Source organism: Quercus lobata, chromosome 2, assembly GCF_001633185.2.
Source record: "Quercus lobata isolate SW786 chromosome 2, ValleyOak3.0 Primary Assembly, whole genome shotgun sequence".
In the NCBI taxonomy this organism is placed as follows: domain Eukaryota; kingdom Viridiplantae; phylum Streptophyta; class Magnoliopsida; order Fagales; family Fagaceae; genus Quercus; species Quercus lobata.
In genome coordinates this window covers 63,096,195-63,112,287 of record NC_044905.1, presented here as the reverse complement: position 1 = coordinate 63,112,287, position 16,093 = coordinate 63,096,195, and the positions used below count along the sequence as shown (strand labels likewise).

General features: G+C 31.8%; 1 protein-coding gene across 2 annotated transcripts; it reads left to right on the top strand.

Moving 5' to 3' along the window:
• The first annotated feature begins 10,835 nt into the window (after positions 1 to 10,835).
• LOC115976143 (protein NDL1-like) lies at positions 10,836 to 15,058 on the top strand. Of its 2 annotated transcripts, none has more exons than XM_031097266.1 (11): positions 10,836 to 10,998; positions 12,415 to 12,514; positions 12,658 to 12,755; positions 12,888 to 12,976; positions 13,220 to 13,280; positions 13,365 to 13,451; positions 13,538 to 13,615; positions 13,717 to 13,773; positions 13,948 to 14,003; positions 14,126 to 14,261; positions 14,544 to 15,058. In XM_031097266.1, exons 1-11 carry the CDS (start codon positions 10,939 to 10,941, stop codon positions 14,763 to 14,765), a joined length of 1,044 nt encoding a protein of 347 aa, XP_030953126.1. In that variant the 5' UTR covers positions 10,836 to 10,938; the 3' UTR covers positions 14,766 to 15,058. The 2 variants fall into 2 exon arrangements, with proteins under 2 accessions (XP_030953126.1, XP_030953125.1); XM_031097265.1 differs by having other exon boundaries at positions 12,655 to 12,755.
• The last annotated feature ends 1,035 nt before the right edge of the window (positions 15,059 to 16,093 follow it).

Here is a 16,093-nt window from a genome sequence, read left to right as displayed (position 1 = left end):
GCGTGAAGTCGAGGACTTTGAAATGTAGGCTATAGTGTAAGCTGTTACAACGAATAATTATCGTATTTACAAGCTCTAAATTTCGTCTTAATAACTAAAAGGGCTTTTTCAAAATTTAGCTTTTAAAATGGGCCGAATTATGTAATTTACCATTCTTAATCCTTTATTTATTTTGTCTAAGGCTGTGTTTGTTTCATGTAAGTGATTTTCTGGAAAGAAAAATATTACTAAGTGTTTGGTTGCATTTCAGAAAATGTTGTGAAAAATATTTTCTGGTGTTTGGTTGTATGGTTGAAAATGCTATTTCCCTATAAATTTTTCACACGGCAATTCAACCCACGACAGCAAACTCCGGCAATCAAAAGCCACAACCACCAAAACACCACCACCACACCACCACAACAACAACAAAAATCAAAATCACACAGAAACCAAAATCACACAAAGAGAGAGATCGGTGGGTCGAAGGCGAGATCGCGCGGAGGCGAGATCGAGATGCGATCGTCGCAGTGCAATCGGCGCGATGCGATCGTTGCGGTGCGATCGTCGGACTGGAGCTCGCGAGATCAAGCGGCGCAGTGTGATCGTCGGACTAGAGCTCGCGAGATCGACTGGTGCGTGCAATCGGCACAGACTGGAGCTCGGGGTTTGCCGGACTGGACTGGAGCTCGAGGTTCGCCTCTTCTTCCTCTCGCTCTCTCTCTCTCTCTCTCTCTCTCGGTCCGGAATTCATTTGAAGTGAAAATAGGAACGAAAATTCATTTCCGTGGTCAAAGCTTATTTTTTTCGGTCAACTGAAATTGATTTCCGAAAAATTCCATTTTCCGGACCAACCAAACATCCGCATTTCCGGAAAAGCATTTGCGGAAGTGATTTTCACCCAAAACAAACACACCCTTAATCATAATTTAGTTCATAAATTTTCAGTCGCTATATTTGACTCATTAAGATTTGGACTAAAATGAAGTTGTTAAGAATCATCTAAAATATGGTTTATGATTTCAATTTTTAATCCAAACTTTAGAACAAATATAACAATTGAAAAGTTTGTAGAGCGAAACTGGGATACGGCCAGTATTAGAAAATTGATGCAAACATAAAATACAAAAATAACGTTTCTTCATGTAACTTTCTTGGATTAATTTCACTAACAAATAAATAGGATTGTTATAAGTGTTTTACAATTACTTTTACAATAGCGTCTGTTAAAAGAACAAAAACACAACATCCACAGCCTAAACACTTCAATGAGAGAGAGAGAGATTATGTTTATGTGTTATTCTTAAAAATTTATTGCATATAAAATAATAATTACCTTCGTTTTTATTATATAGACAACCAAAAGGTATGTCCAAAAGAAAAAAAAAAGATACAACTCTTTAGTAATTGGCACAATTTTTAATAATAGATTTCATTAGCCCCACTATTAGGCAAATTCTATTTGGATTTGGATTAGCCCAATATTTCTAACATCTCGCAAACACTCTATTTTCTAACATCTTGCGAACACTTTATTTGGGGTTGGGCTCATGGTGAGTTTTATTTATTTGCTAAGAATATTCTAACTACAAAATTTGAAATTTTGATTCTCTCAAAAAATTTATGGGGTAATTACACTTTCTTCCCTTGAGATTTGAAGAAATGACACCCAACTCCAAACTTGAATGGAAAAAACCTCCCATCTTTTAAAGTTTGAAAAAATTAACACTCCCCCCCCCCCCCCCCCCTCTTTGTTTATATTAGTAACGAAATATTCTAATTTTCTATAAGAATTTCTTTACAAAAGTTTAACCAAGATTAATAAATAAAAAAAATTGATAAATTTAGAATAAAAATGAAAAATTTATCAAGCATCAAAACACTTGCAACAGCAAATCTCTCCATAACTCATTAAAAAAAAAAGTATACTTAATATTTTAAAATACACTTCAATTAAAAATTTAATACAATAAATTTTAATTTTGAAATGGAGGATAATTCTTGAAACTTGCCCTTAAACAAAGGACAGGTTCTACATAACATTTTTAATATTAATTTAACAAAGTTTGGTCAATCAAATGTCAAGAAGGGGAAATGTTTTTTTTTTTTTTTTCCTTTAAGTTTGGGGTAGAGTGTAATTTCCCTAAATCTCAAAAGAGGGGAGTGTTATCATCCCAAATATTATTTTGACATTTTGGATTTAAGGTTTACCATCAAAGAAATTTTTTTTTTTTGTTAAGCAAAAAAAAAAAAGGAAAAATCCTGACATAATTTTGGCATAAATGCACTTTTAGTCCCTACATTTTGGCTTTTTTCCATTTTGGTCCCTACATTTTAATTTTACAATTTTTAGTCCCTAAACCAATTAACGCATGTTATTTTCGTCCTTTCCGTTAGTCAATCGACGGAAATATCTAAGGTAGTTGCCGAAGGAATTAAAATATTATAAAAAATGCCACATTAGCATCTAATTTTAAAAAAAAAAATTATCAATTTTAACTAAAAAAAAAAAAAACAGAATTAAAAACAATAAAATACATAAATTTAGATCTAATTCATTTTGAACAAAAACACACAAGAACATAAGAGCACAAACCCATAACCAAACACAAACTCAAATTTAAAAACACAAAAAACACAATAACAAACATAAACTATTTACTCTCAAAATAAATGTCAAGTCAAATCTAGAAAATCATACACACTAAGTCTGGGCATCCACACCACCACAGGCGGTGGTCCGACCCTAAGTCTTAAAATAACTCTCACTGAGCCCTCTATCTCCCACTCTAAACTCGAGCTCTCTCTCTCTAATCTCTAAATCTCTCATGGCCGAAGCTCAAGCTTCCACCATCGTCTATCCTCATCACCACCACAAACGGTGGTTTCACGTCTTAAACGCCTTTGACCTAAACCCGATCTAGGCCTATTCTTTCTTTCTACTCCTCAATTTCAACGATGTAAAGGAATCGGAGCTTCCAAGCTCCACCATGACACCCACACACTGCCACCACTTCGAGGATGCTCATCCCCTCTCTACATCTCAGTCTAACCCGAGACCAACAAACACATCTGTTCTAAACCCAAATCAAGATCTTACCGATACTCTCTTTATGTTTGTTATTGTGTTCTTTGTGTTTTTAAATTTGAGTTTGTGTTTGGTTCTGGGTTTGTGCTCTTATATTCTTGTGTTGATGTTTAAATCTATGATCATGTTCTTATGTGCTCTTGTTCAAAATGAATTAGATCTAAATTTATATATATATATATATATATTTTTTTTTTTAATTTTGTTTTTTCTTTAGTTAAAATTGATAAATTATTTTTTTAAAAAAAATTAGATGCTAATGTGGCATTTTTTTATAATATTTTAATTCTTCCGGCAATCACCTCAGATATTTCCGTCGGTTGACTGACGAAAAGGATGAAAATAACACGCGTTAATTGGTTTAGAGACTAAAAGTGATAAAATTAAAATGTAGAGATAAAAAAAAAAAAAAAAAAAAAAAAAAAAAAAAAAAAAAAAAAAAAAAACTAAAACGTAGGGACTAAAAGTGCATTTACACCTAATTTTAACTTCTAAAATTTTGGTGAACAACAATGCACTCTCTAAAGTCTAAACCAAACAAAATGACAAACGATGCAAACTAATGATTGGCAAATTGGATTGATCATCCTAATTTTTATGGCTTGTCTGGCTTGTCCTAGTCAATACGAAGTCCTATAACTCTTTCTCTTTTGAAATTTTTACTTTCCAATACTCCAAACTCCAGGAGTAAAAGAATGATTCCCTTGCTGCAGCACAAACACTTTGCAAGTTGTATCCTCCATTTGAGACACATTTTAACAGGAAGCATATCCTCAAACTCCAATAAAGAATTACGATCTTGCAATGCAAATTTGACTTGCACAATTAATTATACCTCATGTGGATCACTATGACTTATATCTATGCCAACATTGATGTTTCCGGATTTTCATGTTGCTGGAAGTTCGGGAACTGATCAAATTATAGCAGAAGATATGGTCTTAACTCTTGGCAGATCAGACGCATGTGATTTTGATTATGAAGTCAATAGTTTTACTAGTTGTCCGAGACGAATTAGATGATGCTCTGACCTCTTTAAATATTATTCTTTCATTTTTTTTTTCTACAACTATAGTTTTAATATTAAACTTGGACCAACGACCAAGACACATGATACTTAAGAGTCAAGATTACACTTGCTTAATTACTATAGTTTAAAACCTATTAGAACATAGTCCCCCTTTATGTTAAAAAGAAAAAAAAGTATGCTATCTAATCTTTAACCCACCAATTTGGAAAGTGGTTCAGCGCAAGAATTGGCAAGTAGGGTTGGTATTCTTTCATTATTTAGTGAGATTTACACATTATTAAACTTTCATCTTGTCTTTTTCAAAGCCGTGGGCTAACCATCTTCGGTTTACCATTGCCATATACATAAGTTACATTAAACATTAGAAGAAGAAAAAACCCTCAAACAGAGAAGAATATAACACGTTATGACCTATCAACTTTGCGACAAGCTTTAACAAAAACAAATTGTGCATTGTGCAAATCAATCGGGTGACTTGTATGAAACATGTGCTAAAATCATTAATATGATATGGAACTGTTAGACCATTGAACCTACAACAAACCCATGGAGCTATCTAACTTACATGACTGAAAGCTATGTGAATTTAGCTTCACATAATTAAAAGATAACTTGGAAGGTGGTTAGTAAGTACAGGCGTGCAGTGGTGCCTCATTCACTTTCCAAGAGAGTTATATATATATTTAATTCTGAACAATGAAGTTGTAATTAAGCTTCCCATGTACGTGGCTCCGGAAAGATCTTATGTGCTTCACAAATCACAAGAGTTGCTGCACTTTCTACTAATTTTGCCCTCCAATAGTCCAATTATCATATTTATCCATTTTAGAATATTCTGAAGTTACTGTCAATTTGGTCCATATTTTTAACTCACAACTTTTCTTGCACATTCTTGGAAATTAAACACAACAACAAAAATCAAATTTTCCAATCTCCAATGGTCATTGATGTTACAAATTTTGAATAAAAAAACTTCATTATTAGATTTGTATCCAAAAAAGTGAGAAAAATGGATTTTAAATATATATATAAAAAGTATCATATAAAGAGTTGAATATATATTATTTACTTATTTTATATAAGAAAATTATTTTAAGGTATTTTCTTAGGCCTTAAATTGTAATGAACCCGTCATAGTTGAGGTTTTTGTTAACATGTGCCTTGTGGACTTGATAAGGAGACTCTAAAAGGGTCTCACTTGTATTGAGACATAACAAAAAGTAGTAAAAATATAAAATTTATATTGAAAGTAAATTGATCGTATTATAAAATTCTACCAAAGCACACGTTTATATCACCCTTGAATAGATTTGCAAACATTTCTCCGGTGTGGCATGCATAGTATTCAGAGGACAAAATAACATGCGTAATTAGATTAAGGGCACATTTGGTAGACTGTAATAGACATTGTAATGTAATAGTTATTCCTATGGTTTAGCTATTCAATAGTTTGGTTATGTTTTTATTACAGGGAATAGTTATTCCTTATGAATAGCTATTCTTTAAAATGAAGAATAACCATTCCTCTCTAAAAGAGTTGTAATAGCTATTCCTTGGTAGATGTAATAATTTCCAACACTAATATATTTCCAAATAAATAAACTTTCCATATCCACCTAACAATTATGAAAATAAAAAATCATTAAAAAATAACTCATCTCTCTACAGTTTAAAATATATTATTTTCTAGGAAATATAATTGTATGAATGAGATATTTCCTAAAATAGATCATAAGTTTTATTCTAATATTACAACTCACAACCAAACTAATGAATAGGTTTAGTTATTCCATTACAACATATTTTATTCTTGGTAATAAAGATTACCATTCATGTTGTAATTCACATTCAGTGTACTAAACTTACCCTAAGAAAAAAGTCAACGAATGCATTAAAATTATTTGTTAGTAAACTACTTTAAGAAAGTTTTTTTTTTATAAATAAAGAGAAAAACAATTAATATTTTGATAGCATTTTCTATTTCTTATATTTCTTAAAGATTCATTAATAAATGCCTTAAGGACATTTATTAACCGAACTCTTACATTAAATGCATAGATAATATATTGGGATTTGCAAAATTTTGAGTCCACGCCAGCAATTCGAATCTGTCGTTACTTGTTATCAATAATTCAATATAAAACTAAGCTAGTAAGCCATGTGAACAGTGAACTTGTGGTTAGTTGGATTCAAAAAAGAATAAAAAGGAATTCATAGCTGGGAACTTAAGTAGTAGGCCAAGCCAGCTGAAGAATTTTAGTCAACTTTATCCATTTGATTTCCTTTATTTAATTTTTAAAATAAGTTTGCAACCGAATTGATTATCATTTTTTTTTTAAATTATGCCCCTGAGACAATAATGGCACAAGCCTTTGTTTTGATTTCTCAGTTCAAATATGAAATTATAAGGCCAAGAATGAATACATTATGGGGGAGTTAGTATTGAATGCTCATACGTGTCTTTCTTTTTTTATGAACAAAAAATAAGTAGGAGAGCGACTTAAGTTGACATTTTCTATTTAAGCGTGATCATAGATCATAGTGAGTTGTTTAAGATCAATTTCAAGGTGCTTATATTGAAGAGCTACAAATTAATGCTCTCATCAATTGATAAAATGTGTTAAAAAAAATTAATTGATTTCCTTAGCGATTATAGACCAAATTTTGTTATTGAGCAACCACTTTCTAATTAATAATATATAAAATTATGATTTTTCTCTAAAAATTAAAAGCAAGACATTAAGTTGGTAGTTGTTTTGTTCCTTTTCCCCCATGAATAAACGACATTAATTTGGTAGTTAAATGAACTATTAGTAAATTTGGCATCAAAATGAGACCCACCAAGACTAAAAATTAGATTTCAGAATCTCCTTTATATGCTATTTTATTGAGTCTTAATCATTACCCATTAAACATAAAATGAATTCTTCCATGTTTTTTAATTTCAATTTTTTTGGGTACTACTTTCTAAAAAAAAATAAATAAATAAAGAATTTGGGTACTAAGCTGGTACATTTAGTGGTAGGTGAAGATGTGGGGAGAGAATTCCACAAAAGAAGAAGCATACCTACACATTTGCCAAAATGGGATCAACACTATATATCAGCATGATTAAGATGTTATGTATGATTAATCATTGAGTCAAATGAAAGGCAAGCAACCCACAATTTGTAACTTCTAAGGCCTTCTTTCTTTCAAAACATGCCAATTTCTCAAAAGAAAAAAAGTGGGATCCCACATGGGGACCCTCCAAAAAGGGGCATCCAATGACAGGTGTACACATCACTAAGACACCACCATACACTCACAGTCAAAGAAACCAAAAATGATAGGGCCATGCCACCCCACCACATCAAAAAAAGTTGAACCGTAACTAAAAACTTGAACCTTTTTACAAAAACCACACAATAAAGCAAACCATTTGTGGAATAGTCCATATTTGAGTCGACGTCATTTTGCCTTTATAAGATACATGATAATGAAATGAATCCCATCTTTGCAATTTCCACATTTTGCTTTAAAATGGACAAACTTAATAGGTGTATCAGTATCACATGATCCTGAAAAGAAAAATGCAAATACCCCGAAATTGTTATTTTCTCAGTTAAATCTAACGAATTTTTTGAAGAAATTATTAGTTGTACACTACAGGGAAGAGAAAAAGTTGAAAATTGCACTATTATTTTCTTAGATTGCATTTGTAATCATTGTAATTGTATTGGATTTAACTGAAAAAGTATCGGATTAGAGGTATTTGTTCATTTTCTAAACATAGAGGGAGAAATTGGTCGGTTTCAAAGATAAAGGGGGAAATTGTGAACTACCCCTTATATAGAGGGGAAAAAAATGCTTTTTCCCAAAAAATAAAAAATGTATAATATGATGAATAATTCTAGTAACACAACTTTGTCTACAACTTTTTCTTAAACTTGATAAGTTTACAAGTTGTGAGCAGTGAAATTCAAAAGTAATGTAATTGGTAGGTTTACATGAACAAGATTGTTCACCAATCATAAATTATCATTTCTACGAATTGTAAAAAAAGTTATGTCAATGGTAAAGTCATAATAATATAACTAGTGAGCCACCCCACCTTCTAAATAAAAACCACCCACCACTAGCAAGTGTGGCTCAGCAATAGGAAACCCTTGAAAGTCCCATTTACTCAAAGGTTGAAGTCCCAGCTCATGCAACTTTGGGTTGTGGGCTGTTTTGGCATTTGACCCAAGCTAGCTCAACGGTATAAAACGTAGGTGGGAGTAGTGGTATGTCCTGTTATGTGCTGGTGGTACCCTTAGACTTACCCAAATTGTACTTTGAGGCATGGGACAATGATTACATACGTGAGCTCTCTTTGTTTTTGTTCCTCAAATATATATATATATATATATATATATATATAAAATAAAAAAATAAAAAAAATAAAAAACCCACCAAACCAATTGCAACTTCCTTAATTAAAAAAAAGAAAAAATAAAATAACAACCATATCAACAAATAATTCACCTTTGCCAAATAACAAACTTTTTATTTATTTATTTATTTATTTTTTATGGTTGTTACATCTTGGCTGCATTAGTTGAGTACTTGACTACTTGGGTTCCCATTGAACACAGAAGAGATAAGCCTATAATTAGAATGCAAAAGTTTTATGTTTTAGCCAAAAGAACTCAAGTTTCATTATGTTACATTATTAATGAAATTTTCTACTAAGAATTTAAGAAAATACCTATTTTTCAATGAATTGTTTGGGTCTTAAATTCCTTTGCATTAACTTGAACTCCACCCTTTCATTGCTATACAGAAAATAGAAAATCAACTTTGCTATAATATAGTTGCAAAATACAAAGTTAAATGAGAAAGAAAAAAAAATGTACCAACTGCTCATGTGAGAATTCTGTCAATGAATTTTCTGGTCCTTAAAGTTTCTTAAATTCCTTTGCAATTACTTAAACTTCACCATCTCATCGCTATACAGAAAATAGAGAATCAATTGTGTTAGAATATAATTGAAAATACAAAGTAAAATGAGAAGGGGGAAAAAAAAAACCAATTGTTTATACGATGATTCTGTAAGCAATTGTTATATACGTAAATTTTGAAAAAGAAAGATACCGGGGATGTTTTCTTTAAAGATAAAATTATAAAACCAGAAAAATGATACTGGGGAAGTTATCTTTAAAGATAAAATTATAAAATCATGGAAGAAACTACTTCTAAATAATAGACTAACTTTTAGGGGTAAAAACCTAATTTTTTTTTCTCTTTTCTTTAAAGAAAAAAAAAATTATAAAATCATGGAGAAAATTGCTTCTAAATAAGAGGCAAACTTTTAAAAATAAAAATACCTAAAACATGGTTTTTTTTTTAAAAAAATTAAGACCGTGTTTTTGGCAGGCTATTAGTAGAGGATTCTAAAATCCTAAAATTTAGAATTTTTTTGCTTGAAATTGTAAAATAAAATAAAATTGTGGTCTTATTTTGTAGGAAATATTTTAGTAAGAGTTAAAATGTATTTTTATTAGACTATCCTTTAGTTTTACCCCTACTTAAACATAAAGTGTAGGGGTATTTTGGAACAAAAAAAAAAATCGGTCCAAACAAAAGAAGTCCCTTAAATAGTAGTATAGATATACTCATTTCTGTCCCAAATTGTTAATTTTGTCAAAAAAATTTAACTTTTGAAGGAAACATAATTTAAATATATCAATAATTTCAAATGAAGTCACAATAAAAATATGGTTTTCATGTAAACTTTTACTATACTTCTTGTATGTTTGGGTATTTTATTTATGATCATTGTATATCTTTCAGTTTTTTATTTTATTTTTATTATCTATCATTTCTTCACAATGATAACTCTTTACCATCAAATTAAGACATGAATTGATGTTTAGTGTAAGAAAAAATTTGAACTTTATCCCCTATTCGAGAGTAAAAGAATTTACCAATTGAGCTTCTCGAAATCACCATATTAAAATAATTAAAATAAATGATTTTAATCATAATGGGTACGATATTGAAAAAGTAATAATAGAGCTCATTTTTGTCCATCTAAAAGCGCATAATATGTCATGTTATTAAAAACCTTATTAAATCAAATAAACAATGTACTTATTTCTAAATGACGCGATTCTATATTTAAATTTTTTAACTTCTAGATATTTATTACAAAATAAAAAGTCAAAAGTCTTATAATTTAACAGATACTTCTAAATGTTCCCAACGAAAACACACAAAAAAAAAAAAAAAAAACTTTAAAATGAGAAAGAATTCTTTTCCCATTTAAAATAGTAATAACACTAAAAATAGATGAACTAATTTTAAACGAGCAGACATTATTTACTATTTCTTAGGTGAAACGAGCAAATTGGGATTGTATCGTACCAAGACTCAAATTCAAGTTAAGCTCTTTTAAAAAACTAAAAAATAAAAAAGTAAAGGTAAAAACGGCAGCGTATTGGGGTTGGATGGTAGTGAAAATAACAGACAGCCTAGGCTACGTAGTGGCTACTGGGAAATATATATATATATAATCTACGGTAAAAAAGAATATTGACCAAAGGTCACAGTAAATCAGTTGGTACGGAAGGTCTTACATAGCGTCGGTGGTGCTTAACCGTAGGATAGTTTTTTTTTTTTTTTCTTTTTTAGTCACAGAGAGAGAGAGAGAATCGCTTGGTATATAAGCCAGCGAAGCAAAAGGCCTATGCTCTCTCAAAAAACACAGAGATAGAGAGAGAGAGAGAGAGGGAGAGGGGGAGGGAGAGAGTTTTTTTAGAGAGAGAAAGCCTGTGAGGGGCTTTGAGACAGAGAGAGAGAGAGAGAGAGAGCTAAAGCCATGGCTGATTCAAACGAATTCGTTTCCATTGATGTGGAGAAGATCCATCTTGGTGGGAAGGTTCGTTTTTTTCTCTCTTTTTGTTTTTGCATTGTCTAAAATTTAATCTTTGTTTCTTTTTCTTTTCTGGGTTTCTTGTGCTTTGTTTTGCTATGCTATGCTGTGCTGCATTTGAATGAGTTTGTGATTAGAGGAAATTTGTTGGAAATGAAATGGGAACTGATATTTGTGAATGTTTCTTCTGTTTTCTTTTTGGCTTTTTGTCCTTGCAAAATTATGGGTTTTTTTTTTATTTATTTATTTTTTATTTTTTATAATTTCTATCTATAGAAAGATTTGATTTTGGGGTATTGCAGGTTTGGAAATGTTACATTCAAAATCTGGGAAATCATTATTCACTAGATTTGTTTTTGCTGCCATTATGGTAATATTGATTGATTCTTTTATCCATTTATGGACCCAGTTGTATTTTTATGATTTAAATGCTCCCAATTTTGCAATCTCACAAACCCATTCTTCTGGTGAAGCTGTTGTTGCAGTTTCCTTTCTTAAAAAAAAAAAAAAAAAGATTTATGGTAAATGGTATATCCTTTAATATGTTCATTTTGTACCTTTTTATGTAAAAGGAAGTATTGAATTTTTTTGGAAAAATGGTTTGTGAACCTTCCTTTGATTTTTTTTTAATGGCATCAATGAATTGGGTTATGGGGATTTTTATCTTTCTCCTTTTTCTCTGTTGATGTTGATAGAATTTTCTTTTTTGGGTTGAGATTCTTTTCTTCTTGTATGATGCTTGTTAGGGTCATAGAAATTTGATGCTTTGAAGAATGCATTCCTTGGATCAATTTGTGATTACAGTTAATTGAAGAAACCTAAGCCTAGCTTTCCTTGTCTTACTTCTTTGTATTATACGGAGAAATCTAGCTGGTTCTTTATGTTTCGGTCCCTTTTACTATTTTTTATTGGAACTTTGATCAGTCTAAAGTCAAGTCAATGTCTTCTTTAAGATATGAGATTCCGTGCCTCCCTTTTTAACTGTCACCACATTTTTTAATTTAAAAAAAAAAAAAAAAGATACAATGATTGAATATCAGGTATTACTCATTTGTTTCATCTATCTTGTATCAATATGATGTGGCAGGTTAGTTCTGGGGTAGCCTGAAAAAGGTTAAATGCACATGGGGAAGCGCTTTTAGGGAATTAAATTCTCTGGATAAGGCTGCTATTTTACTCTTACTTGTAGGGTTTATATACAAAACAAATGATTCTTCTTAATGAACTGAAAGCTTTTTGTTTTTTTTTCCTTCACAAACACCTACCAAAGTCTGAAGATATCATGGTGATAAAACAGTTTTAAAGTGTATCTGTTTGTTGATTTCTTGGAATTGTACCTCTACCTGTTGATTTGCATGTATGCAGTAGCTCTGTGCTTACTTCTCTGTTTATAACACATTTAATTGAATTTATCATCCGCAGGAACATATTATACGGACTGGCTGTGGTTCTGTGTCTGTCATAGTCTATGGAGACCAAGACAAGCCAGCGCTAATCACTTATCCAGATTTAGCTTTAAATCGTAAGTGCATTGTGGTCTGTTGATGTGGCCTTGTAGTTGACCCTTTAATTGAAATTAGTACTTAACATATAATTGAGTTTTTGTGAGTTTGTTTCCTTATCTACTCAAACGCTTTTGTTCTAATTAGCAATATTTTTTAGCAGATGTGTCTTGTTTCCAAGGATTATTTTTCTGCCCCGAAGCAGCTTCTTTGTTACTCCACAACTTCTGCATTTATCATATCAGTCCCCCAGGGCATGAGGTCTGTAATTGGTTGACTTGACTGCATCTTTTGATAATTTGGCTGATTTTTTATCTGGAAAATATATTGCATGCACTAAAACTGATAATTCACATAGTTTCTCTTCTGGAACTTTCACAAGAGTTCTTGCAGTTAGGAGCAGCTGCAATTTGTCCTGAAGATCCTGTGCCTTCTGTTGATGATTTAGCAGATCAGATCATTGAGGTTCTCAACTTTTTTGGGTAACTATTGTTCTAAATTATTTGTGATGGTTTGCTGTTAACTTATGATATTTAAAACTCTTAATTTCAAGGCTTAAGTAGTATGCAAGATGATATTCTCATTGTGCCTGTGTTAGTGCTGCTTGTTAACAAGACAAGGTATAGAAGGGGACTTTTGCATAGAATGTCTTCACTGTTGTTTTCCCAGACAAGATCCTGTCTTTGTAATTTGGTTTCTGATTACATGATTACATGCTTGTTCAGGCTTGGTGCAGTTATGTGCATGGGGGTAACGGCGGGTGCCTACATCCTAACCTTATTTGCAGTATGTATCCTTCTGAATGGTGTGACCAGTTTGTTTTCAAACATTTCTATTACTTGGTCCACTGATCAGAGTTTCATGTTACAGTTAAAATATAGGGAACGTGTCCTTGGTTTGATTCTTGTGTCCCCTTTATGCAAAGCGCCCTCTTGGTCTGAATGGTTTTATAATAAGGTTCTTCTTTCATACCTTACTGTTACTCTTACAATTAAACATGCATAAATTTCAATGTTATATATAAGGTTGCTTATTATCTGTAGGTGATATCAAATTTGCTATACTTCTATGGCATGTGTGGTTTACTGAAAGAGTGTTTGCTTCAGCGATACTTCAGCAAGGTATTCCACTGCTTCAACTGTGACCATATGTAATTTATTTGCTCATACTATGTGGTTTTGTTGGGCTGGGTAATTATTGATGTTGCTCTAAATTATAACAGGAAGTTCGTGGTAGTGCAGGAGTTCCAGAATCAGATATAGTTCAAGCATGCAGAAGAGTCAGTGTTATTGCTAATTTTCAAATTCATTTACTCAAAACTATACATTTTCTTTTTCTGGAATTTGATAGCCTTTATTTCTCCCATCCCATTTCCTTTTTTTTTTTTTTTTTAATCAATGGAGTTTTAAAAGATGACACTTGTTTAATTCCCATGCCTTATTTGTTTCTTCAGTTGCTGGATGAGAGGCAGAGTATAAATGTTTTTCGGTTTCTTCAAGCAATCAATAGGTAAAAACTATGCCATAGCTGCTTCTCTACTGGTACTTCTTTGCGTGCATGTTATAAAATCTTCTAAGATAAAATTGACTGTATATGTTTATGTTCTGCAATTTTGTTTTGCCAACCTGCAGGCGACCAGACATTACCGAATGGCTGAAGAGTCTAAAATGCCGTACACTAATTTTTGTTGGGGATAGCTCTCCTTTCCATTCTGAGGCTCTCCACATGACCTCAAAGCTGGACCGGAGATTTAGTGCCTTAGTTGAGGTATGCAGCACGAAGTATTATCTAGGAATATTAGTATGATGTAATATTAACAATATCTGGGACTTTTTTACTGATTGATCAGTCTTTTGCAAACTAATTATGATATCTTTTACTGCTGGGAATTTAATATACGATTTTTTTTTTTTTGGTTCAGAATATACCAGAGTTCCACATTATTCACAATATCCAAATCCAATGCTTAGCATTACATCTAAAGTAATTGAATAAATGCGCATGAATCTACAAAGGCTGTGTATATTAAAGGATGTGTTGTTTATGCAGGTCCAGGCTTGTGGGTCAATGGTGACAGAAGAGCAGCCGCATGCAATGTTGATACCCATGGAATTCTTCTTGATGGGATACGGTTTGTATAGGCCAAGCTACTTCAGTGACAGCCCAAGGAGCCCTCTCAGTCCATCTTGCATCTCTCCAGAACTCCTTTCTCCAGAAAGCATGGGTTTGAAGCTAAAACCAATAAAGACCCGTGTTTCCCTCGAGGTTTAAAGCAGGAGTGAGGTAGAGTTGGACATAATATGAGTCGTATGATTCGAAAGATGTTCAATTTTTTCGTTCGTTTTTGGTTTTTGGATTCAATTATAGTGGGTAGATTGGTTGGAGAGGTTGTAGATAGAGAAGGAAGAATATTACAGAACATATATATAGGGAGAGTCTTGCATTCATTCATTTGTAGTTAAAAAGAAATCATTGAGCTGTGTCTGTAAATTCTGTAATGGACTGAGATTATTTATGATGACGAGCAATCAATAACAGAGAGGAACTCCCCGATTATTATTTAAGGTCTCAAGTCTATCACGAAGCAAACGTGTATATTAATGCCCTTGCAACGAAATAACAACCTTCAGTTCCCAAACAAGTCTATTACACGTCCAAAATTTATGTTCTATGCAATTGACTGCCTTCCGTTTCAAGTAGTAACAATAAGTTACGAGCTTTACGGCTTAGTTGTATTGTCCATTTTTTCCTACTTGTTATAGAATTTGAGTTTGGGATCCGTTTATTTTGTTGAAACTGAAAACTTTTTGTTGAAAGTACTATAGATTGCTGAAACTGAAAACTTTTTGCTGAAAGTACTGTAGATAAATGTAGAACTTAGCTGAAAACTTAGCTAAAATAGTACAGTGAGACCTATGAATAGTACAAAAAAATGCAGGAGAATTCATGAATAGTAACAAAAATAAGTTGAATAATAAAATAAGCTAGCAAAAATAATCTTTTCCAAATAGCGTTTCCCACTTTGCATTTGGCATTTAAAAGGTAGGTCCCACAACAATTGTGCACTTGTTAGCCAACTCCACTTTAAACGCAGATTATATATTTTGCTGGGACCCACATGGCACTATTCATATTTAAAAATTATTTTGCTACAGTATTTTTAGCAATAAGTTTTCAGTTTTCAGTTTTCAACAAATAAGCGGTATCCAAACAGACCTTGAATCTTCCCTTTTGCCACTTAGTGTAAGTAAAAAAAGCTAAAAAAAGAATGATAAAAAAATGGCTCAATAAAAAAAGAATTATGAAAAATAAAAACATGGTTCATGGTTCACTTGGTTCTTATCAAAGATGAGTTTAGGCTGGACCTTGGTTCTGAGCTTAGGATAGATAAAATGACGTTTGTTTCAATAGAAAATGGATTTTTTTTTTTTTTTTTTTTTTGGGAAAAACAACTCGTTTTCTGTTATGATTTTAATGTTTCACATGAATTAAGTGTAAATTTAACCACGTGTATATAAGCTTTTGGGTACTCTCCCCTTGCAAGTCAATTTTCACGAATGAGTTTTACTGAGTATGAGATCAAACAAGTTGTGGCTTTG

Excerpts from the sequence above, each read along its gene's own strand:
- LOC115976143 (XM_031097265.1), top strand. The coding sequence starts at position 10,939 with ATGGCTGATTCAAACGAATTCGTTTCCATTGATGTGGAGAAGATCCAT. Across the intron at positions 13,281-13,364 it reads ACATCCTAACCTTATTTGCA|TTAAAATATAGGGAACGTGT; the intron begins GTATGTATCCTT and ends TTCATGTTACAG. Across the intron at positions 13,452-13,537 it reads CTGAATGGTTTTATAATAAG|GTGATATCAAATTTGCTATA; the intron begins GTTCTTCTTTCA and ends TATTATCTGTAG.